The sequence below is a fragment of the Phyllostomus hastatus genome, unplaced genomic scaffold (genome assembly GCF_019186645.2).
Source record: "Phyllostomus hastatus isolate PE091 unplaced genomic scaffold, TTU_PhHast_1.1 phas_contig_41, whole genome shotgun sequence".
NCBI classification, from domain to species: Eukaryota; Metazoa; Chordata; class Mammalia; order Chiroptera; family Phyllostomidae; genus Phyllostomus; species Phyllostomus hastatus.
Genome location: NW_025333876.1, coordinates 11,387,776 through 11,414,722, shown reverse-complemented (window position 1 = coordinate 11,414,722; position 26,947 = coordinate 11,387,776). Strand labels below are relative to the sequence as shown.

Here is a 26,947-nt window from a genome sequence, read left to right as displayed (position 1 = left end):
AACTCAGAATATCTATATAAAAATAACTTTATAACTAAAAAAAGAAGCAATAAACTGAGGGAAAATGTTACCATAAACATAACAAAGAGGAAAACTGAAAAGAAAAAGGCAAGGTACATTAACTAAAAACTCAAAGGTGCAAGACAATTTACATGGAAAACAATGTTTACTCTCCTTAGTAACAAAATAAATGTAAATTAAAAAAATGAAATGAGATTTTTTTCTATAAAACCATTTGGGCAATGCATAACTTAAAATATTCAGTCTCTATCCCAACAATTTGACTTCTAAGAATCTGTCCTGACATAATAAGAAATGAAGACAAAGCCTTCTGGCTATTTATTACAAAAACCAAAAAGCAACTCAATATTCAATCATGGGGATTGCTAAATAAACTTAAATATTTTGAAACGCAATTCATGTTTTCTTCTTTAGTAAATTTTCTTCTATTATATATTTGCCTATAATTTCTCTTTCACTTTTATATATTGACTCCCCGTGTTCTGTCTTCTAGCTTTTTCTTCTCAATTCTTCTTAAAGATGATTCTCCTCAAGCCTATCCTTTATATTATACTCCTGGCTACTTCTAATATAGTTTTCAGGACTATAATCATTATATCCCTCTGTGTCTCTCCTTCCTTTCTTTCTATCCTTACCTTCCCTCCCTCCCTTCTTCCTTCCTTCTTCTCAAACCTGTTACTCTTTTTCTTCTTTTTTTTATCATCACCCAAGGACTTGCCCACTGATTTTTTATTTTCATATTTTTTAGAGAGCAGAGAAGGAAAAGAGGGAGAGAAACATCGATGTAAGAGAGAAACATCAATTGTTTGCCCTTTGTATACACCTTGGGTGGGGACTGAACCCACAACCCAAGTATGTATGTATCCTGACTGGGAATCAGACTGTGAAATTTCGGTCTGTGAAATTCAATTTTCTTTAAATACTTTCATTTGAGAGTTACAGCAATTTTATACAGCATGTTCTTGTATTTCCTGGATTAATTCTTCCAAAGTGAACTCATATCCATTGTCTTATTAATTTCTCTCATGGCAGTATTTTTGCGTAGTTGATGATACAAGAACTCTGCATCATCTTTGTGTTCTGAACTCTACGGCTCTTATTTATTGATAGGAGTAAGTCTAGAAATTTTTGCTATTTCCTAGGAACAGAGTGACTGGGTACCCCTTGACTCTTCTCCATTTGTCGGGGTACTACATGACTTGTTTCTTTGTATTTGAGCTGCTGGAGAAATGGATACCAATGGTTTATAATTGTTTAGTTTTTCAGCTACTAAGGGTAGTGTGAGGATTGTTAGCTTTAAGTAGGCATCTACCACTCTATATCTAATCAAAAACATACATTTCAGAGGCACAATTACAACTCAATAATAAAAAGACAACCCAATTAAAAACTGAGCAAAAGATCTCAACAGACATTTCTTCACAGATGGTAGATAAATGGCCAGCAAGCATACAAAAAGATGTTCAATATCACTAGTCATCTAATAGTTCAATTTGACTCAGTAATTCTACTCTTAAGATATCCAAGAAAATTGAAAACACATCTACTTAAAAACTTATACATGAATGTTTATAGCAATATTCTTTGTAACAGCCAAAAGTAAAAACAACTTCAAATATCCATTAACTAACGAATGAACAAAATGTGATATAACCTGAAATTGGATTATTCAGCCAAAAAAGAATTAAGTGATGATACATGCTACAACATGAATGAACCTTGAAAACATAAAATTAAAGAAGTCAACTGAAAAGACCACATATTATAATTCCATTCACATGAACTATCTGGAATAGGCAAATCCACTGAGAGAAAACAGATCAGCTGTTGCTTAGATCTGGGCAGAAGGAGGGAGACTGAGTGGTGATAAAGAGTATCATGTTTCTTTCTTTTGTTTTTCTTAAGATTTTATTCATTTATTTTTAGAGAGAGTGGAAAGGAAGGAGAAAGAGAGGGAAAGAAACATCAATGTGAGAGAGAAGCATCAATTCGGTTGTCTCTCCTATGCAGCCTGGCCAGGGACCAAACCCACAAGCAGGACTGTGCCCTGAAATCGAACTGAACCATCGACCTTTGGCTTTCTGGGACAACGTCCAACCAACTGAGCCACCCAGTCAGGGCTCGAGTTTCTTTCTGAGGTGATAATTTTCAAAAAAAATGACCAAGTGATGGTTGCACAACTCTGAATATACTAAAAAGTACCAAGTGTATAAGTACATATTAAATGGATAAATTATATGGTATATGAATTATATCTCAATAGAGCTAAAAAATCTCAGAATATGTTTTGTCTTTTGTTCAAGTATGTGTGGGTATGTAGATTTTGGTCTTTCACCGATTGGGAGAGGGAAATAAATAATCCTGTCAGCATAAAGCCTATGATTTACTGGCCCTCTATTATTTATTTTTTGAGGGAGGGGCTGGTCTGGATTCTGTTCAGCCACTGAAAAGATGACTTCAAGATACAGTTTTCCCATCTCTCTCTGGCATGTCATACTGCTAACCAGGTCAATCTTTCCCAGTTGGTTAATAAGGGAAGGGAGCTTATCAACAAGTCGACTTCAAAGACACTGTGTGAGACTGAGCAGCATATTCCTTTCTACTACAGTCCATTTCACTGAAGTCCAAAGTTTTCATTCTTCTCTTCAACTTAAGAATTGTGGGCCCTGGCTGGCGTAGCTCGGTGGATTGAGCATGGGCTGTGAACCAAAGTGTCGCGGTTCAATTCCCAGTCAGGGTACATGCCTGGGTTGCAGGCCATGACCCCCAGCAATCGCACACTGATGTTTCTCTCTCTCTCTCTCTCCCTCCCTCCCTCCCTTCCCTCTCTAAAAATGAATAAATAGAATTAAAAAAAAAAGAATTGTGAGTAGAATCATTCAGGAACTGGTCCCATTAGCTTTGTAAAATTTATGTACTGCTTATGAAGCACCCTATATCAAATTTCAGTGTTTTCTTTCACTTGCATTTGAATGTATTCATAACAGGTACATTTTCTTTGGTGCATGCAATATAGGATTTATTTTATTTTATTTTATTTTTTATTTTTGACTTTAGAGAGAGGGGAAGGGAGGAATGGAGAAAGAGAGGAAGAGAAACATTGATGTGAAAGAGAAACATCAATCAGTGCCTTCTGTACTTCTATATGTGCCCTGATGGGGGACTAAACCTGCAACCCAGACATGTGCCCCAACCAGGAATCTAACCAGTGACCTTTCATTTCACAGGATGACACCCAACCAACGGAACCACACCAGCAGGGACAGGATTTTATTCTTTTTAATTAAAAGGTTTCTCTGTTTGGCCCTGACTGCTGTGGCTCAATTGGTTCAGTGCTGTCCTGCAAAGTGAAGGGTCACCGGATTGATTCCCAAGCCATGGAACATGCCTGGGTTGCAGTTCCAGTCCCAGTCCCCTGGTTGGAGTGCAAGAGAGAGGCAGAAGATGCTTCTCTCACTCTATTTCTCTCATCCTACCCCTCTCTCTAAAAATAAATAAACAGGGACTTCCGGCCAAGATGGAGGCGTAGGTAGACACACTGCCTCCTCGCACAACCAAAATAAGGACAACAACAATTTAGAAACAAAATAACAACCAGAACTGACAGAAAACTGAACTATATAGAAGTCTGACAACCAAGGAGTTGAAATAGACACATTCATCCAGACTGGTAGGCAGGGTGAAGTCAGGTGGCCAGGTGGAGAGGGGTTCCAGCACAAAAAGCAGTGGCACCAGGTGTGCAAGGCACCCCAGACACACAAGACAGCAGCAGGGTGACCCTGGGCATGCAGGCGGCAACTGGCAGACCCTGGGTGTGGGGTGGCAATGGGCAGACCCAGCAAGGCAGCAATTGTGAAGCGAGGCACAGCACACAATGCAGTTGGCTTAATGGGCGGTCCCACATTCTCACCCAGATAAACCAGGTGAAACTGGGAAGCAAGACAGACGGCACAACCCAGGGTCCCAGTGTGGGAAAATAAAGCCTCAAAACACCGATTGAAAACACCTGTGGGGGCTGAGGCACAGGGAGAGACCCCTGACTTCAAAGAAAAGTTTGTTGGAGAGACCCATGGGGTCCTAGAACGTACACAAGCCCAACCACACAGGAATCAGCACCAGAAAGGTCCAGTTTGCTTGGGGGAAGTGGCGGAAGGGACTGAAATGTGACAGAGAGCAGAGCAAGAGCCATTGTTCCCTCTTGGACTCTGCCCCCACATATAGCATCACAACACAGTGACAGGGTTGCCCATCCCTGGTGAACACCTAAGGCTCCGCCCCTCATACGTAACAGACACAACAAAACAACAACAAAAAAAATGGCCCAAACGGAAGAACAGATCAAAGCTCCACAACAAATACAACTAAGCAATGAAGAGATAGCCAACCTATCAGATGTACACTTCAAAACACTGGTGATCAGGATGCTCACAGAAGTGCTTGAATTTGGTTGCAAATTAGATGAAAAAATGAAGGCTACGCTAAGTGAAATGAAGGGAAATGTACAGGGAACCAATAGTGATGGGAAGAAAACTGGGACTCCAATCAATGGAGTGGGCCAGAAGGAAGAAAGAAACATCCAACCAGAAAAGAATGAAGAAACAAGAATTCAAAAAAATGAGGAGATGCTTAGGAACCTCCAGGAAATCTTTAAACATTCCAATGTCCAAATTATAGGGGTGCCAGGAGAAGAGGGAGAGCAACAAGTGGAAAAGTTATTTGAACAAATAATAAAGGAGAACTTAATTATTATTTTTTCCCAGTCTGGCCAAGGAAATTGACTTCCAAGCTCAGAGAGTCCCAAGGAAGTTGGACCCAAGGAGGAACACACCAAGGCACATCATAATTACATTACCCAAGATTAAAATGAAGGAGAGAATCCTAGAAGCAGCAAGAGAAAAGGAGACAGTAACCTACAAAGGAGTTCCCATCAGACTGTCAGCTGATTTCTCAAAAGAGACGTTGCAAGCAAGAAGGGGCTGGAAAGAAATATTCCAAGTCATGAAAGGCAAAGACCTACATCCAAGATTGCTCTATCCAGCAAAGCCTTCATTAGAATGGCAGATAAAGTGCTTCTCAGATAAGGTCAGGTTAAAAGAGTTCATCATCACCAAGCCCTTATTTTATGAAATGTTAAAGGGACTTAGAAAAAGAAGATGAAAAACATGTATAGTAAAATGACAGCAAACTCACAATTATTAACAACCACACCTAAAATAAAAAGAAAAACAAACTAAGCAAACAACTAGAACAGGAACAGAACCACAGAAACGGAGATCACATGGAGGGTTAAAAACAGGGGAGTGGGAGGAAGAGAGTGGGGGAAAGGTACAGAGAATAAGTAGCATAGATTGTAGGTAGAAAATAGACAGGGGGAGGGTAAGAATGGTATGGGAAATGTAGAAGCTAAAGAACTTATTGACACATGACATGAACTAAAGCAGGGGAAGGTGGGTGGGAGAGGGTGTGCAGGGTGGAGGGGAATGAAGGGGGAGGATAGGGACAACTGTAATAGTATAATCAATAAAGTATATTAAAAATAATACAATAAAATAAATTAATTAAATCGTTAAAAAATAATTAAAAAAATAAAAAGTTCCCTCTTATTTAATCATTTTGTTCATTTCAATTGGGCTTCAGGGAGAAAAGTTATGAAAACACTGTCAATCTGTCCCTTTCCCCCAAACTACCACCCATTACATTTATTATGTTGCATGGACTATGAATGCTGACAGATGTCAATTCTTATGTTCTTGCACTCTGTACAAACAGTATAGCACTAAGAATACCAGACAGTAAATCTGGGGAACCAAGATGAATATTCCAACCACTATGACAACAGCAGCTGTGTCAACATGGGTAATCGTTCAAATTCTCCAACTATATTTCTGTTAAAAAATAAGGGTGTTGACCTAAATAATCTATAAGGTCACTTTTGATTCCAACATTCTATTATGATGTAAAGTCATTTTGACTTCTAACATTGTATTACCATGATTTTATTACAACATTTTATGAAGACAGAAATTATTTAAATTTTCTGATAGCTAAACATCTCCCTCTAGTGGAAATTTTGTTAAAAAAATGTTTTAGGACACAAAGTTGTGTCTTCATTGATTTTTTTCTATCAGTCTCAATTACAAAAATCTGCTCAACATGTAAAATGGTAAAACCATTTTAAAAGGCAATGTGGTACTATCAATCAGAACTTACACGTACATCTTTGACCTAACATTCTACTAGAAATAAATTTCTAAAGATATACCTTACTTATATAAGTGGCCCTAGATTATGTGAGGATTTACCATTAAATAATAAAAGTTCAAAAAATAATTCTCATTACCACATTACATCATAATTCTAAGCAACAAAAACAAAAAAAAATAAGATAGTCCTTTGTTCCCTTCCCCTCCAAAAAAGCCTAAGTCCCACATATGACTTATCTCAAAAATCTTGCTGATTCAAGAGTTCTTTGTGATTGCTCTCAATGTACTGCTTACCAGTCTGGTCCTCAAGAAGAATTATAAAATTGTAAAGGGGCAGAGAAAATGAGTGTTCTTAACATAGCCAGGGAGAATATGCTCTTTCTGCAGCCAAGTAAGACTGAGCAGTTCAAAAACACCTACATACTTTGAAATGTGAACAGTGACAATGCACATCTCTTTAGAGACTTGGCAATTACTGTGTTGTGTGTCTTTCAATGAGTATCAACCCTTCTTCTTAAATTTTGTCCCCACATCCGCTAAAGCATATAGGACAGAAACTGCTGGCACCCCTAATTTTTCACTTCTTTTATGCCTCAAATTTTCATTAGGTACATGGCCATGAATAATGAAAACTAAATTTCCAGCCTCCCTTGTACTAAATTATTAGCCAAGGAAATATAGATGAAAATTATGGGTGTTACAATTTTTTAAGAGTGTCCTTCAAAGGAAAAGGTAAACCCTTGTTTGCCTACTTCGCTCCTGATGGCTGAAATGCTAGGGTGATTCACACCATGATTTGGAAGCCATGTGGGTGATGGCAGAGCCTGATTATCAAGAAGCTCTTAGAAAAACTTACATGACAATTTATTTAAGCAACAGAGAAACAGACTTCTAGTACCTGAAACCACCTTTATTTTTAGGTTTTTGTCATGTGCAGCTCAACTAATCCTAATTTGTTAAGCATGTGAACTAATGGTATTCCCTTGGGCCATCAGTAAATGGTCAGAAAATTTTCAATCATGCTTTGGTGGTAGGGAAACAATATTAGCTTAAAACACTACTGACAGGAAGTAAGGGCTAAGCTGGTGCTGCCACTACCTGGTAGGAGGCAGTAAACATGGCCTCTGCAGCAGAAGGAGCAGGACCTGTGTGCCAGGGCCCACATGGCTCTGGTTCTCTCTGTGCTACCTCACAGCAGCTACCCAGGACCATCAAGCCCAACCACTGTGAGAGATGCACAATGCCAGTTCACCATGGGAAGGCCTTTGGTTAGGCAGTAGCCATTCTTTAGAAGTACAACATGTTATAAAATATGTCCCCAAACTCTGACCTTGTCTTTGATTTGGCTCACAGTGGGATCAAACTACTGTCTGATGCTTTCTTTCAGAGTCTTCAGGGGACCAAAGTATGCAAATTTTTAAAAAAATGAAGTTAAAATATGCAGTCTAAGAACAACAACAGAAAATGAGGTCTATTTTACCATATCTCTCAGGCCAAGCCCTACTAATGAGCACACCAATCAATATTTGGGCACAATCCATCCAGATCCACTGAGCAATTCATTCGCCTCAACTTCAGAGGACAGTCTCTCTTTTCAATTGCACTTTTGGACAAATGTCCCAAGGGCAAGCCTGATAACTCATGGAACGACTATGGAAACAGATGAACACCTGTAGCAAAAAAAGCCTGTAGGACCCAAAGGCTACTAGGACACCCCTGAGCAGTTTCCTGGGTAATATATATATTGACAGTACAGACCTTCTTAGATATGGAACTGGACGTCAAGCCTATGATTTCGCCACCTGACATGAACTGTAGGCATGGCCCAATAATGGAGGCTGGGGCGCAGGCGAACATTTGGAGTTTCACTACTCTGAGTTTAGGATCACGTTAGCTACAAATAAAATGCAGTTGGTCCTTTTGTAATGTAAGCTTCCCCAATGGGACAACATCCATGAGTTCCTGGGGTGCACTAGGAGAAGCCTGGGGTCCTGGCACAAGCCATTCATCCTAAAGGAGACTAACCCATTTGGGTCCATGTTCTGTTTCACTTTTCAGCAGATGACCATGCTAAACAATGATATCATTTTAGTGACATGTATCCAAGGCCTGGTGCCAACCTAGGAACAATGCACCTCCCTAGGGTCACTTACTTATACCCCTGACTGTGTCCTATTCTGGTCAACTAGCCTTGACAATGTCACACCGTTGGGTGTTCTTGGTTACCCTGGCAGTGTTGAAAGGGAAGCCCTGGCTGTATATCTTGGTTGGATAGAGGGTCATCCTGATATGCCAAGGTTGCAGTTTTGATACCTGGTCAGGGCACATACAAGAATCAACCAATGAATGTATAAATAAGTGGAAAAACAAGTTGATGTTTCTCTCTCCCTCCACCCCCACTTTCTCTCTCTCTCAAATCAATAAATACATTTTTTTTTTAAAAGAAAGGAGACACTGTGACAGAGCATGATAAGGAGCCTAGAAATTCCTCAGCTAATTCCCACTCAGTTTGCCAGCATCAGTGGTGATAATCAGGATATGAACTGAAAAGAGTTCTCAAGAAGCGAATCCTCTGCTCCAAATAACTAGACCCAGGCACTCTTAACTAGTTCCTAAGGGGGCAGGGTCCTGAATACCAAAGATCAACTCCTGTCCCATATAAAGAGAGAAAACTTGGGGCTGTTTTTGTGGCTGAGGACAAGGATGAGGAATCCTGACACATGACTATAAATGTAAGTAAGCACCTTGTCCTTAGGATAAGGTATAATGGTATACCTTACTTGGTATAATCACTAGCCTATATCCACTTTAGTTATCTGATGAGCTTAAGCCAAGGCAGCCTCCCTGCCTGTCCTTGTTCCACTTTCTTGGTAGGCCCTGCTGGCAAAACCAACTGGTTCAAAGTAGTTTCCACTATCAAAGCATGAACTCCACCCTGGTCAGTTCACAAAATTATGCTTGAACCCGCTCTTTACAGAACCAGCCTTTGAAGCTGTCAGAGCCTTGTTTCACCTACTCCATCCTGGTCTCATGCTACACATTATCATTCTGTCTGCTTCCTGATTTTATGTGAAAACCTCAACCAAAAGTATCCTCCTCCTGTGTTGTGTCTCAGCAGTCTGGTACAATTTGCTGGCATAACTGTGAACCACCTTAGAGTCTAATTTTCCATCCCAGAGCAGTGTTCACATGGCTGTGGTCCAAGATGACCATAACTTTATGAGGGACCCTAAATAACAACACCCGAATTCCTGACCTATAGGAAAGGGTGAGATAATAAATGTTGTTTTAAGCCACTAAATTTTGGGGAACCTTGTTAAGCAGCAATAGATGACACATAAGAAATGGCTGCCATATTAGCTAACTACTGAGATGCGGCATCCAGGACTGTTTCCATGACCTTAGGGCTTCCTCTGGTAATCCAGGAGCATCTTATAACCTACCCTCCAATAAAGCACCTATACCCTCAGCAACAAAATACTATATGCAATCATTGGGGTACAGTATTTATACTTTAAATGCTTTTTGAAATGGTATCACTTAGCACAAATATGCTACAAGGAGATCCTGATTCATGAATTCCTCCTCCGTTTGGCCACTGCTGGAGGCTGAGGGTAGGGGTGGAGATTTTTTATTTCAAAGCAACAGAATCTTTGTTATCACAAAACTCTTTAATTTACCTGTACTTCCAGAATCTGGAATTCAACTTGAAATGTAATCATGTGGCAATTTCCTGATAATTTGTGTCTCTGTAGAACTTTCTTTATACCTATCAGAAAAACAAATACTTTATTTGCAAATAACAATTTCCTTCAAATATCCATTAATTAATTTTATGTGAATGTGTCTAAATTCATGTTGGTATAGTGTGAGGTATATGTTAATATTGGCATTGAAAATATCTAGAGTAATGTGCACCAAACTGATTACTTTTATAAAATAGAATTAAATCAACTCGTACTCTTTAGTTCTCGATTATACCAAAGATTACCATAAACTACAAATATTTCTCATATAACCATTTCAGTAAGTCAAGATACAGAAATTTAAAGTACCCCCTGAAGTTGCTTCATGCCCTTTCCCAGGCTGTACTCTACCCCCCTGCCCCAAATAACCACTATTCTGACTTTATTAATATCTAGATTTGCGAATAAAGGTATTTTTAGAAGGGCACAATTCTACAAGGATAAAAAGAAGGAAAACAATAAAAATAATCTAATTTTTGGAAGCTGAAAATCATATGGATGAGCTAGATATCACATGGGAAAGTAGAACTTACTGGCAGACCCAGGAAAACTGAAACCTAAGCCAACAAGGGGGTAAGCTCAGAATTAAACCCATTTATATAGCAGAATACCACAAAGAATTGGTAGCACCAAGTACTTCAACAAATGGGGCAGAACTTGGGGCTCAAAACAGGGAGACTGAGACTTGAGTAGTAATAAAAATCTACCTGGCCTAACCTCACTCTCCATTCTCTCTGCATTCCAACTCTTCTTTTTGAAGTATCAAAAGTATCTAAATACCATCACTCATTTCTATATGCAACTCAAACTTCCACTAAGGTGAGCTGTCCAAGACTGAGGGTCATCACTCTCCTTTCTGTGTCTAGAGGGTTATTTCAATGGGAGCCAGGAAGTATTTCCAAAACTGATTCCTTCTTTAGGGAATGGTAGCTCTGTCCAAACAAAGTTCCTGATATCTGATTGCACAGCTGAATTAACCCCCCCTTTCCTGTTAATGCATCACAGATCCGTGGCAATAAAACTTAATTACTGAGACCAGAAACCCTCCTTGGGTAAATGGTCCAGCTGCTGAAACATTTACCTTGGCTACAGGCTACCTACAATAAGAGTATAGTACTATACATGAGGCATGTCTCATGTCAGTGGTGGACAAACTCCTAAGATCTACAAATTAACAGTGTTGTTGTTCTTATAACCACTGATCTCTGTTACTTGACTATTAAGTTACTTAGTAAGACACTGTATCTTTAATATGTACCTCAGGCAGCTTTTAAAAGTGTTATTAGGTACACTGATGATCAAGATACCCTACAAGACAAGGCCTACCACAACCACACATTCAAATAGCTACCTTGTAGATTTTTAATTCAACAATTAAATTTTGCCACTGAATTTCCTATGCATAACAAGGTAAGCTTCAGCACTATTTCTAGATAAAATTTAATACTTACTCTTTTCTGTCATCTCAGTGCTTGTTAGGTTCTTTGTCTTCTTAGAGTAACTGATTATATTGATGTTAGTAAGTGTGCTTAGAAACAAAAGTTCTGATTCTAAATGTCCAAGATTGCTTCTCAGATCTTTTGAAGATTTCCATTCTTCAGGATCAGATTGGCGTATTTCTGGAAATGATTTCCTAAAATGGAAATACTGGAAATAATTACTCCATGAAGAAACCATCTAAGCCCTGGCCAGTGTGGCTCAGCTGGTTGGAGCGTTGTCCCATAAAACAAAGTCACAGGTTTGATCCGTAATCAGGGCACTTAACTAGGTTGTGGGTTTGGTCCCTGGTTGGGGAGTGTTGGGAACTGCCCTGCCTGGTTTCAGAAGCTGTAACCCCCACCTATGGCTAAGGCTGAGTGAGGGACCTTCAGACCATAAGCCACTAAGGAGACAAAGCTTATCTCCCTGGCAGGGGTACCACCTCTGCTCCTTTTTCACCCTGCCTGGCCCCCAATGCTTGATCGGTTAGCCAATGACAGGTAAGATTCCTCAAGGGAGGGACCATCTAAGACAGGCATGATCACAGGGGCCCCCAGGGAAGGACTTGCAGACTATAGCAAAAGGGGGTGATGGACCCTAGCCCCTCCACTTTGACATAGCCTGAGTCCTCATTCTGTCTGCAAGAAGTCTCCTAATCTCTTGGCTGCCTTACTTCCCCTGCTTGACTCAGGCCTGAAACAATGCCTTAAGCCTGAAACAATGCTGGTGGGGGGTGCCACCCAGTGCTGGAAAGGACGGGTTCCCTAGGGTGATCAGGCCTAAGAAAGAATGTGTAAAATCCTGTGAAGCCTACTTTGCTAATACCCTCATTTTAAATAATAAGGGACCACGCAGGAAGTGAGTTTATTCCCCAAAGTTTTATGGCCCTTTAACTATCTGACCCTGACTCAGAATAAGTCCTCAGCATTCTTTGAATGTTATCTATTGTTTAATCATTTCTGCCTGACAATGACTGATGAGCTTTATTCCTGTGGAAATTGAACCCAATAAAAGCTTGTCAAGGCAAGGGTCGGGGTGCTCTCCTCTTGAGAGCGTAGCTGTGCTGTCCCTTTTCCTCCACAAGACTCAATAGTCCATGTGAATGTTCTGTCTCATCCATAATGCCACAGACACTGCAGGCCGGTGTCTGCATCAGGGGAGTACAAGAGGCAACCAATTGATGATTCTCTCCCTTCCTCTCTCTGACTCTTCCCCTCTCTCTAAATTCAGTAAGCATGTCCTTGGGTGAGGATTAAAAAAGAAACCATCTAACATCTACAAATTTCTTCAAACAGTTCCCATGTTGTCCTTCTGAATCTTTTTCCATTAAAACCAACTCAAAACTAATGTGGCTTACTGACACTGCAACCTTTTAGCACAACAATGAAACAAATCTAACCAAATTATCCTACCTATATCTATATATTCGAAGAAACTATAAAAATATTACCACAAAGTATTTTATAGAATTAAAATGTCTATTTAGGTAGGAATGTTTAAAATGCTCCAACCTAAATGTGTGACATCTTCGAGACATCTCAAATTACTTTAAGAGATGTCATGAAGTTAAAAACAAAATAAACTAGGAAGCTTTCACTTCCAAAATAAGTACAATATCAAAGAGCATTCTGTGTTAAGAAAGAGATTCTCAGGAAATCTGAGAATACAGGGGGTAAAAATTCTGAAAAAATAATAGAATACTTCCCTTAATACCACAATTAAATATTTTTAATTGAGAACATGTAACTATTTTCCTTGAGAAATGGTAAAATTTCAGCTAATAATCACACTGAATGGTACTTTACTTTTTGTCACACTAAATTACCCTCATACTCTTTACCACATTATACAGTGTTGACTTCTAGAAACCATCTTAAGAAACACCTTCCTTCAATTCTGGGGCATGACTATCCTAATTCTTATTTTACATGTTGGGTCCTCCAACTCTGTATTTTTCATATTGGAGATCAAAAACTTGTAGAAAGTCTATAGTAATTTTTAAATGTTTTAATGCTAATTTAAAATATTAAGTATATTCTGAGAGACTACCACATTCTCTTTTGTATTTGCCATCGATTAACTGCTTTAATAAAAAGTAATATAAATTACTTTATTACGTTAATTAAATTAAAATTTATTAAAAATTTATTACTTTGATAAAGTAATAAGATTACTTTAAATATAGAAAACTGATTTAAAAAAAGGAGAGGCAATTTTCATATACAAATGTCAAGTTTTTTCTAAGTGAATAGCAAATAATGTCACAGCAAACTATGAATGACTATCAATGAAAATGTCAAGGTACTTTTAATAGAGCAAAGCAATAAGAAAACTAAGTCATCATATTGAAGGATAGATATGCAAAACTCAAAAAAAAAAAAGAATCTATGACTGGGAAAGGGAAGAATGTGGAATTATTTTTTAATGGGTACAGAGTAGCACTTCAGGGCAATGAAAAAGTTCTAGAGGAGGATAGTGATGATGGTTGCTTGATAGTGTAAAAGTAGTTAATGCCACTGAACTGTATACGTCAAATAAGGTACTGGTAAATTCATGTTAAGTTTTATCACAAAAAGACAACTAAAGGTTCTCATTCATAGCAGGGATTTACTTGGAATAAAATGTTATCACTCCATTTCAACTAATGACATTAGTTTGAATGATTCTGAGTTATGGACTTTATTGGTTTTATAGTTTTACTTAATACTTGTAAATTGTCTTGTTAGCATAATTTTTTGGTCAAAAGTAGAAGTTCACAAGAAACTTATCTCTTTTAAAACAAATCTACTTGAGACTTTAAGTTTAAAAGTCAATGAGCTAGCATTCTGGGAAGATGGTGGAGTAGGAAGCACCAGGACTCTATCTCCCCACCTAGACAGCAATTGCACTAAAGAAGCAGTCTGATATAGTTTGTTATGGGATATGCAAGATAAAAAGATGTAAATTGTGACATCCAAAACATAAAATGTGGGGTGGGGATGTAAAAATGTGAAGCTTTACAATGCATTCAAATGTAAGTTGTTATCAATTTAAAAACAGATGATTATAAATGTAACATGTTTTATGTAACATTCATGATAACCACAGAGCAAAAACCTTTAGCAGATATACAAGTGAGAAAGGAATCTAAGCATACCACCACAGAAAATAATGAAATCACAAAAGGAAACAGGGAGGGAGGGAGGGAGGGAGGGAGGGAGGAAGGAGGAATTACAAAACTACCACAAAACATATTGGCAATATTGCTATAGGAGATATCTGAAATTTTACTGCCTACGTTTTCTTCTAGAATTTTTAAGGTATCATGACTTACATTTAAGTCTTTTATCATTTTGATTTTATTTTGGTACATGGTATAAGATGGTGGTCTAGTTTCATTTTTTAGCATGTAGCAGTCCAGTTCTCCCATCACCACTTATTGAAGAGACTGTCTTTACTCTATTGTACAGTATGTTCTTTCCTCCTTTGTTAAATATTGATCATAAAGACATGGGTTTATTTGGGGGCTCTCTATTCTGTTCCATTGACCTATGTGTCTATTCTTATGCCAGTACCAGACTGTTTTGGTTACAGTGGCCTCATAGTATAGTTTTACATCAGATACTGTTGTAAAACCATACTATGATCCCTTCAAATTTATTCTTCTTTCTCAAGATTGCTGAGAATATCTGGGGTCTTATTTGGTTCCATATACATTTTTGGAATATTTGTTCTAGATCTGTGAAATATGCCATTGGTATCTTAATAGGAATTGTGTTGAATCTATAAATTGCTTGGGTAGTATAAACACTTTAATGATGTTCATTAATTCTTCCAATCCATGAGCATGGTATATGCTTCACTTACTTGTATCTCCCTCAATTTCTTTCTTCAGTGTCCTATAGTTTTTCAAATATAGGTCTTTTATCTCCTTGGTTAAATGTATTCTTAGGTACCTTATTTTGTTGTTATTGTTGTTACAATAGTAAACACAATTAATTGTCTTCTTCATTTCTCTGATAGTTCATTACTGGTTTATGAAAATGCCATTGATTATACATCCACACAATTGAATACTATGTAGCAGAAAGAAAAAAGGAATTCCTACCTTCTGTGACAGCATGGATGGAACTGGAGACTATTATGCTAAGCGAAATAAGTCAGTTGGTGAAAGACAAGAACCATATAACGTTACTTATAAGAGAAATCTAATGAACAAAATAAACTAATGAGAAAAATAGAACCACGGGCACAGAACCATGGAACAGACTAACAGGTAAAAGTGTGGGGGGCTGGTGGGGGATTGATTAAAAGATGGTGAAGGGATTAGTCAAAGAACATATAAGAAGGACCCATGGACATGAACAATGGTGAGGGGACTGATTATGGAATTGGGTGCAGGCTCGGGGTGGGGGTGGGGATGAAAGGGGAAAAACTGGGACAACTAAAATAACATAAACAATAAAATTTTAAAAAATTAAAAAGCCACCAGAAAACAACAAAGTGACAATAAGTATACTCCTATCAATAATTACTTGAAATGTAAATCAACTGTCCTGGCTGGTATGGCTCAGTGGACTGAGTGTCAGATTGTGAACCAAAAGGCAGCCAGTTTGATTTCCTGTCAGGATACATGCCTGGATTGTGGGCCAGGTCCCCAGTAAGTGGCATGCAAGAGCAACCAATCAATGTGTCTCTGGCACATTGAGGTTTCTCTCCCTCTTTTTCTTCCTCCTTTCCCCTCTCTCTAAAAATATGTAAAATCTTAAAAAAAAAGTAAATCAACTGATTTTCCAATCAAAATGCACTGGTTGAATGGATAAAAAACAAGACCCATGTACATACTGCTTACAAGAGACTCAAGATAGAAAGACAAAAACAAAATAGAAGTACACACACACACTGAAAATGAACAGATGGAAGGAAAAAGATATTATGTACAAATGAGTATCAAAAGAAAGATGAGGTACCTATACCCATATTAAAAAATAGACTTTAAGACAAAGATTTTAATAGGACAAACATTATCATTACATAATAATAAAGGGGTCAGTCCAATAAGATACAGTATTTGTAAATATTTGTACACCCAACAAAAGAGCAATTAAATATATAAACCAAATATTAACAAACCTAAATGGAGAAAACAGTATTATAAGAATGGTAGGGGACTTGAATACACTACTATCATCAATGGATAGATCATCAAGACAGAAAATCAATAGGAAACATTGGTCTTAAAGGACACATCAGACTATACCTAACAGACATATACTGTCCATTCCATCCAAAAGCAACAGGATATACTTTCTTCACAAGAGCACATGGAACATTCTCCAGGATAGATCATACGTTAAGCCATAAAACAAGCCTTAATAAATTTAAGACTGAAATCATATCATCTTTTCCAACCACAATGGTATAAAATCAAAAACTAATTACAAGAAGAAAACTGAAAAACTCACAAATGTGTAAAGAATAAACAACTTGCTACTGAAGAACCAGTGGATCAAAGAAGATATCAAAAGCGAAATCAACAATATTCTGACACAAATGAATATACACTATATATCAAACTTATTGGCTGAAGCAGGAACAGTATTAAGAGGGAAGATCACTGCAGTAACTGCTTACCTTAATACAGGAGCTACTGCAAATAAAAATATCAAGAAACTAGGAAAAGAAGTACAAATGAAGCCTAAAGTTAGTAGCAGGAAGGGAATAACAAAGATCAGAGTGAGGAGAAAATAAAGTACAAACTAAAAAGTCAATAGGAAACAAACAATTAAACTGATAACTGACTATTTGAAAAGATAAATAGAACAAACTAGCCCTAGCTAACGTGGCTCAGTGGACTGAGCACTGGCCTGCAAAACTAAAGGGTCACCGATTCAATTCCCAGTTAGGGCACATGCCTGGATTGCAGACCAGGTCCCCAGCAGGGGACACCTGAGAGGCAACCACATATTGATGTTTCTCTCCTTCTCTTCCTCTCTCTCTAAAAAAATAAATAAATAAAATCTTTTAAAAAAATGAAACAAACTTTAGCTAGACTCACCAAGAAAAAAAGGGAGGACTCAAACAAAGTCAAAACTTAAAGAGGAAATGTTACCATTGACACCATAGAAATACTAAAATCATCAGAAGTTACTATGAAAAATTATGTTCCCATAATTTGGACAACATAGAAGAAATGGAAAAATTATTAGAAACATAAAACTACCAACACTGAATTATGAAGGAATAAAAAATCTGAATGCACCAATTACTAGTAATGACGTTGACTCACTAATCAAAAACTACCTACAAAGTGATGTCAGAGGAGGAATGATGGTGTGAGAGATCCTCCTGGTATTTCCCTTTGGAGTTTCAAAAATTTGAACAGCTATAACAAAGGATTCCCTGTTCAATGCACAAATACTCCTGAGAGATCCACACATTAAAACAGCTAAAAATGGGCAAGTGAAGCAAAAGGGGGAGGCAGAAAGGGAAAGGGGCTGATGTAAGCCAGGGACACAGCCCTGCAGCCTAAAGCTCACGGAAGGAATCCAGTTGTGGCTGACACTGCCTTCAGCCAAGAGGAGCAAAAAGACTAGGTGGATACTCCTACAGGAGTGAGCAATATGAAGTGTGGCTGAGTAGAGAAACCTGGGCAGTATACAGTATAGGCATGTGGCCACAGTTGACAGTTGGTCCATGTTCCAGAGAGACAAACAGAACCACTGAGCCTGGCAGACTTCCTTAGTCTCCCAGAGTACACCTCCCTCTGCCCTTGGTGTTGAGTTGCAGAGCACATTATCTGCAAACCTGAGAACTAGTACTACAGAATCCTATTTCTTCCTGGGCAAAGGGGTTACTCTGTGACAGGTCCTGGGGTTGGAGCTTACTGTGACTCACGGAGTACCAAAGTTGCCATTACCAAGAAGGCAAAAGAAAAAAAGAAGTTGGTGGATTCCCCCAGCCCTCCCAACCCCTGGCATCGTGGCTACACTGAGGACAGCCAGAGATGGCATCCACTATAGATTTCAGAGCTAAAAAAATACTTGTGATTCAGCACCCCCTACTGAAAAAAATAGAAAGACCCCTCTTTATTAATCTGCTAGAGAAGTGCTTGCTACTCACATGTTGATACCTAGACAAAGAAGGAATCCAACAAATACCATGAATATCTAGGATACCGAGGCAGCTAGAAAAAAATAAAAAATCTCCAGAAAACAAGTACTTCAAATAGATTGAAACTTTAAAAAACAAACAAATAGAAATTCTGGTTATGAAAAGTTCAATGAAAGAGATCGAAAATGAACAGTAAGCATAGGAAACAGCAAACCAAATGAAGAAAAAGATCAGGAATATCAAGGATAGGAATAATGTCAAGAAATGATGCAGAGAGAAGAAGAGAGAGAGACCTAGCATAAAAAAAAAAAGAGCTGTATGAGAACTATCTAATTCCATCAGAATTATTATATTCCATCTATGTAAGAATAACAGGCAAAGCAGAGAGAGAAGAGAAGGAGATGAGAACGGAGAACCTATTCAAACGAATAGTGGATGCAAACTCCCCAAACCTGTGGAAAGAACTAGATCCTTGAATCCAAGAAGAAAACAGAACACCTAGTTCCCTCAATCAAAGAGGCCTTCTCCGCCCTACCCAGTGTGGCTCAATTGGTTGGACCTCATTCTGCAAAGTGAAACGTTGCCATTTCAATTCCTGGTCAAGGCACATGCCTGAGTTGCAGATTTGGTCCCCAGTGGAGCACATACAAGAGGTAACCAATTGATGTTTCTCTTCATCTATTTCTCCCTTCCTTCCCCTCTCTCTAAAAATAAATAAATAAAATCTTTTTTTTTTTGGCCTTCTCCAAGGCACATTTTATTAAAATTGTGAAAAATTAATGGGGAAAAAAAAGAGTTCTCAAGGCAGCCAGGGAAAAGAAGTAACCTATAAATAAATGCCCATTAGGTTATCATCAGACTTCTCAGCAGAAACTGTACAAGCCTAAAGAGAGTGGAACCAAATATTCAAACTACTGAGAGAAATTACCAGCCAAGAATAATATACTTAGCAATGTTACCTTTTCACAAGACCAGTACTCTAACCCCTGAGCTATGGAGCCAACTGCCAACAATGTTATCTTTTGAATGTGAAGAAGAAATAAAGATTTTCCAGACATACAGAAGCTGAGGGAATCATCACCAGAAGAGACCTTGACTGCAGGAAATAATGAAGGAGGTTATTCCACCTAAAAATAAAAACAAAAGGTTACAAATCTACAAGAACACCAACAAACTTAGAGCATAAACAGATAATTTGTGACAACAAAAACATAAAAGGAGAGGGGCAAACATCTACTGCATATATGAAACTTTCTTTTTCATAAATCTAATGGTAATCACATACAAAAAAACCCCCCCAAAACTGACACACATAGTGTAGAAAAAGAGAAATCAAAGGAAAGAAATATGGAATACCACCAAACAAATAAAACACTCAGACATACAAAAGGAAAGAACCACCTTGGCTGGTGTGGCTCAGTGGATTGAGTGCCAGCCTGCGAACCAAAGGGTCACTGGTTTGATCCTCAGTCAGGGCACATGCCTGGGTGCAGGCCAGGTCCCCAGTGGGGCACACACAAGAGGAATCACATATTGCAGGGGGGCTGGTAGGGTGCAAATGGAGACACCTATACTTGAACAACAATTTAAAAAAAAAGGAACCAATGGAGGCAGAGAACCACCTGAAAACAAAGAACCAAATGGCTATAGGAAATCCTCGTACATCAATAATTACATTTAGGGAGATGTAAGTGGATTGAACTTACCAATTAAGAGGCACATAGTAGTAGATAGGATAAAAAAAAACAAAAACCCAACCTATGTTGCCTGCAAAGAAAAGGTAAATTCAGAGTGAAAGGTTGGATATTGATTCTCCAAACAAACGACATCCCCAGAAAAGCAGAAGTAGGCATACTTGTATCTGACAAAATAGATTTCAAGATAAAAAAGTAATAGGGTACAAATATGGACATTTTATAACGGTAAAAAGGATACTACATCAAGAAGACATAACACTTCTTTATGTACATGCACCCAATCAGGGAGCACTGAAATATTTAAAGCAACTACCAACAGGAAAAAGGGAGAAGCAGATGACAACACAATCACAGATGGGGATCTTAATACTCTATTGACAGCTCTAGGCAGATCATCTAAACAGAAAAATCAACAAAGAAATATCAGTCTAAAATGAAACAGACCAAATAATCACAATTGACATTTACAGAGGCCTTTCACTCCAAAACATCAGATTATGCATTCTTCTTCAGTACACACAGAACATTCTCAAAGCTAGACCATATGTTGGGTAACAAACTGGCCTCAACAAAGTCAAGAAGTGTAAAATTACATCAAGCATATCCTCTCACCACAATGCTTGGAAATTAGAAATCAACTGCAGGATGGAAATAAAGTAAAGTAAAGTAATATGTGGAGATTAAACAATATACTACTAAAAAATGACTAGGTCAAAGAAGAAACAAAAGGTGAGGTGAAAAGATATATAGAGACAGCCATGCTGTGTGACTTGGTTGGTTGGAGCGTTGCCCCACACACCAAAAGATTGCAGGTTTGATTTTGGTCAGGGCACATACCTCAACTGCAGTTTCGATTCCTAGTTAGATTATATATGAGAGGCAACCAATTGATGTTTTTCTCTCACATTTATGTTTCTCTTTCTCTCTCTTAAAAATCAATAAATACATACTTAAATAAGGATTTTTTAAATTTTTTTAAAAAGATATAGAGACAAATTAACATGATAATACATCATATCAAAATTTATGGGATGCAGCATAAGAAGAGAGTTTATATACTTGTACGCCTATCTCAAGAAACAAGAGAAATACCAAATAAATAACCTAACACCACATCTTGAAGAACTACAAAAAGAACAAAAGCAATCCAAAGTCAACAAAAGGAAATAATAAAAATTAGAGCAAATTTGAATGATATAGAAAACAAAGACTACACAAAAAATTAATACAACAAAGAGCTGGTTCTTTGAAAGGGTTAATGAAGTTAAGAAACCCCTGGCTAGACTTACTCAGGAAAAAAGAGAAAAGACTCATATAAACAAACTCATAAATAAAAGATAAATTACCACAGACATCACACACACACACACACACACACACACATATATATATATATATATATATACACACACAAAGGATCTGGAATACTATGAAAGAACATATGCCAACAAATTCAATAAACTAGAAGAAATAGATAAGTTCCTAAAAATATGTAACATTCCTTGACTGAATCATGAAGAAAAATCTAAATAGATTGATAAACTATGAGGAAACTGAAACAACTAATAAAACATCCCAAAAAACTAAAGCCCAGGACCAGATGGCTTCACTAGTGAATTCTACCACACATACAGTGAAAATCTGAAACCTATCCTTCTAAACCCTTCCAAAAAACTGAAGAAGGGGCAATACTTCCTAACATATTTTATTAGGACAACATAACCCTGATACCAAACCAGGCAAGGATAACATTTAAAAATAAAACACCATACAGACCAACATCTGATCAATACAGATGCAAAAATCCTAAACAAAATAGGATAGCAAATCAAATACAATACATTTAAAAAAATAATACATCATGATCAAGGGGAGTTCATTCCAGGAGAACAAGGATGGTTCAACACACACAAATTCATCAGTATGATACTGATGATACCACATTAACAAACAAAAGGCAAAGATCATATGATCTTATCAATAGATGAGAAAAAGCATTTGATATGAAATGACATCCACTTAAAATTAAAACACTCAATAAAATGGGTATAGAAGGAAAGGACCTCAACATAATAAAGGCCATATGACAAACTCTCAGCTAATACACTCAATGGTGAAAAATTAGAAGCTTTTTCTCTAAGATCAGGAACAAGAAAAGGATGTGTACTCTCATCATTCTTATTCAACATAGTAATGGAAGTCCTAGCCAGAGCAATCAGGCAAGAGAAAGAAATAAAAGGCATCCAAATTGGGAAGGAAGAAGTAAAATGTCACTTTTTTGCAGATGACATGATTTTGTATATGGAAAAGTCTAAAGATTCCACCAAAAAACTATTAGAAGCAGTAAACGAATAGAGTAAAATTATAGGATAAAAATCAACGTACAAAAATCCACTGCTTTCCTATATACTAACAATGAAATTTCAGACAAGAAATAGAAAAACCAATTACTTTTGCAAGTGCAACCAAAAGAATAAAATACTGAGGATTTTTTTTTGCAGCGGGGTAGGGATAGGCATGGGGAGATCCAAGATGGCAGAGGAGGAAGTGGAAGCTACACTAACCTCCTCTCAGGACCAATCTAGAATTACAACTAAATTGTAGAGAAATCATTTTGAATAACTAGCTGAACACTAGTTGGAGGGAAGTCTTATAACCACGGACAAACAGAAGAAAACACTTCACCACAATATGAATGGTAGGTAGTGCAGAGGAGACCCAAGGCGGGTGGCTGGACTCCCATGGGCGGCAGCTGAAGTGCCAGAGGGAAGGATATTTCAGTGGCCAAGATTCCCCCTGAGAAGTGTGTTATCTAAATTTGAAGCTGACCTTCCCAGTCTACAACACCAGAGCCAGAAAGGAACAAAGAAAACATCCAGCTGTGCAAAGTAGCAGACTTTTCATCTGCCAAGGACAGATGGCTGGAGACACAGAGAGCCTCTTTAAAGGGCCAATGCACAAAATTTTCTTCACAGCCACTTACCCTGGGTGCTGGTAAAGGGAAGGCAGAGTGGACTAGAGACACTTGAGGAGAGTCTGGGGTTGTGGCTCTAGGGAGAAAACAGAGGCCACAGCCACCAGGATCCCTGTGCTGAGTCATTTCCCACACTACAGAAGCCTTCTCTCTCAGGCAGATCACTCCTCTCTAAAGGGCATCAGGCTGAGGGGAAGCAATAGCCCTGCCCTGTGGTGATTAAGCGTGACTGATGACCACCGATTGATTAGATTAACAACTGATTGGCTTAGCAGTTCACTAGTTTAACATCTAAAGCAGAAGTTACAAAGCAGTCAAAATGGGAAGACAAAAAAACAGACCCCAAATGAAAGAACAAAAGAATTTTCCAGAAAAACTAGGTGAAATAGGGGTTAGCAATTTATCAGAGAGTTTACAGTAATGATTGTAAGAACACTCACAGTGCTTTAGCTGGTCTGGCTCAGAGGGCTGAGCACTGAACTGCAAAGCAAAGGATGGCTGGTTCGATTCCCAGTCAGGGCACATGCATGGGTTGCAGACCAGGTCCTCCTCAGTTGGAGGCGTGTGAGATGCAACCACACATTGGTGTTTCTCTTCACACATCGATGTTTCTCTCCCTCTCTTTCTCCCTCCTTTACCCTCTCTCTAAAATAAATAAATAAAATAAAAATTTAATAAAACAGGTCCTTCATTAAAAAGAAATAAAATAAAAACCTACCTATAAACAAAAGTCCAGAACCAAGTGGCTTCTACCTGGCTTACTTTGGTGGATGGTAAATTCTACCAAACATCTGAAGAAGTAATACCAATCCTCAAATTTCCAAAAACAAAAGAGGAAGGAACACAAAACCAGAAGTGGGCACTACAAAAAATGAAAGTTACAGGACAATATCCCTGATGAACACTGATGCAAAAATTCTCAACAAAATATTAGCAAACCCAATTCATTAATATAGTAAAAGAATCATACACTAAATTTAATTAAGTGCAATTTAGTGCATGAATGCAAGGATAAACATCTGCAAATCAAAATTATACACCACATTCACAAAATGAAGATAAAAATGATATGATCATCTCAACTGTAGAAAAAAGTATTTAATAAAAATTCAACATTCAACATAATACAAACTCTCAACCAACTGAGTATACAGGAAACATAACTCAACATAATAAAGGCCCTATATGACAAGCCCACAGCTAACACCATAACCAATAGTAAAAAGCTAAAAGCTTTTAGTCTAACATCAGAACAAGAACAAGGATGCTCACTCTCACCACGTTTATTCAACATAGTAATAGAACTCCAAGCCACAGCAATTAAGCAAGGAAAGAAAGCATCTGAGTTAGAAAGAAGTAAAATTATCTTTGTTTGCTACTGTACTGATATGATCCTATATGTAGAAAACCCTCCTGATTTCATCCACACACACACAAAAAAACCTGTTAGAACTAACATATGAATTCAGCAAAGTAGCAAGATACAAACTCAGCACACAAAAATCAGATGCATTTCTACAAACCAACAATAAACAATTTGAAAAAGAAGTTACAAAAACAATTCCATTTACAGTAACAATGAAAAGACTATAATACTTAGGAATTAAATTTATCCAAGAAGGTAAAAGACTTGTAAAATGAAAACTACAAGATATCACTGAAAGACATTAAAGAAGATATAACTAAATGGAAACCCATCTCAAGTTCATGGATTGGAAGATTTAATATTATTAAAAATATTAATAAAATTACCTAAAGCAATCTAAAGATTCAATGCAACCCCTGCCAAAATCCCTATGAGATATTTTGCAGTAGAAAAAGCCATCCTAAAATTCATATGGCATCTCAAAGAATCCCAATAGCCAAAACAATCTTGAAAATAAACAAACCTGAAGACCCTTCTTGTTTCAAAACCTACCTCAACGCTACACTAAACAATAGTGTAGTATTATTATGAAGACAGACATACAGATCAAAGCAATAAACAAGAAAGCTAAAACTTCTGGCCAAAATGGAGGTGTAAGTAGATACACTTGGCCTCCTTGCACAACGAAAAGGAGAACAGCAAATTTAAAACCAAAAATAACCAGAACTTCCAGAAAATTGAACTGAATGGAGTCCGACAACCAAGGAGTTAAAGAAAAAACTGGTCCATCCAGACCAGTTGGAGGGGCAGAGATGGGCAGCAGGGTTGGAGAGGACCTGTGGCAAGGTGGAGGATGGCAGAGCAGGCACTCCCACATTTGCATGAAGATAAATGAGTAAAAACAACTGGGGAGTGAGACAGACCATGCAATCCACGGTTCTGGGGGGCAGGGGAGGGATAAAGCCTCAAAATCTCTAAGTGAAAAAACCTGTGGGAGTCGAGGTGGCAGGAGAAACTCTCAGTCTCACAGGAGTTCATTGGAGACACCCACAGGGTCCTAGAACATACACAAAACCACACAGGAATCAGTACCATAAGTTCTCAATTAGCATGTGGGTAGCAGAGGACATGACTGAAAGCCAGCAGAGAGCAGGGTCTAGCAAGCAGCACTGTTTCCTCTCACATGTATCCCCACAAACAGCGTCACAAAGCAGTGACAGGTGGGTTGCCCTGCCCTAGCAAATATCTAAGGCTCCACCCCTTACTATGTAACAGGTGGGCCAAGACAAAAAAAATATGGCCCAAATGAAAGAACAGATCAAAGCTCCAGAAAAAAATACTACTAAGCAATGAAGAGATAGCCAATGTGTCAGATGCAGAGCTCCAAACACTGGTAAATAGGATGCTCACAGAAATGGTTCAGTATGGTCACCGCATAGAGGGAAAAGTAAAGGCTATGCAAAGTGAAATACAGGAAATTGTATAGGAACCAACAATGATGGGAAAGAAACTGGGACTCAAATCAATGGCTAGGACTAAGAGGAAGAAATAAACATTCAACCGGAACAGAATGAAGAAACAAGAATTCAAAACAATGAGGAGAGGCTTCAGAACCTCTGCAGCAACTTTAAACGTTCTAACATCTGAATCACAGGGGTGCCAGAAGGAGAAGAGGAAGAGCAAGAAATGGAAAACTTAGTTGAAAACATAATGAAGGAGAAATTCCCCAATCTGGCAAAGGAAATAGATTTCCAAGATTTCTAAGAAGTCCAGAGAGTCCCAAAGAAGTTGGACCCAAGGAAGCACACACCAAGGCACATCCTAATTACATTACCCAAGATGGAAAGATAAGGAGAGAATCTTAAAAGCAGCAAGAAGAGGGGGGCAGTTACCTACAAAGGAGTTCCCATAAGACTACCAGCTGATTTCTCAAAAGAACCCTTGCAGGCAAGAAGGGACTGGAAAGAAGCATTCAAAGTCATGAAAGGAAAGGACCAACATCCAAGATTACTCTATCCAGCAAGGCTATTATTTAGAATGAAAGGGCACACGAAGTGCTTCCCAGATAAGGTCCAGTTAAAGGAGTTCAATACAATCAAGCCCTTATTATATGAAATGTTAAAAGGACTTATCTAAGAAAAAGAAGATTGAAAATATGAACAGTAAGAAGACAACAAACTCACAACTATCAACAACTGAACCTAAAAAAAAAAAAAAAACAAAAACAAAAACTAAGCAAACAACCAGGATGGAAATAGACTCACAGAAATATAGATCACATACATGGAGGGTTATCAGCAGGGAGAGAGAGGGGGGCGAAGGGGGGAAAAGGTACAGGGAGTAAGAAGCATAAGTGGTAGGTACAAAAT

The 26,947-nt window shown here is 38.0% G+C and overlaps 1 protein-coding gene across 4 annotated transcripts in view; it reads right to left on the bottom strand.

The window, feature by feature from the left end:
• LOC123822774 (centromere protein P) overlaps nt 1-26,947 on the bottom strand; it is a 278,910-nt gene that overhangs the window by 248,624 nt on the left and 3,339 nt on the right. For all 4 annotated transcript variants that reach the window (XM_045844932.1, XM_045844929.1, XM_045844933.1 and 1 more), the window contains 2 exons: nt 11,422-11,603; nt 9,905-9,993 (listed from right to left, as the gene is read on the bottom strand). In XM_045844932.1, coding sequence (XP_045700888.1) covers nt 9,905-9,993; nt 11,422-11,434 — 102 coding nt within the window. In that variant the 5' untranslated portion in view covers nt 11,435-11,603. The remainder of the gene's footprint in view (nt 1-9,904; nt 9,994-11,421; nt 11,604-26,947) is intronic.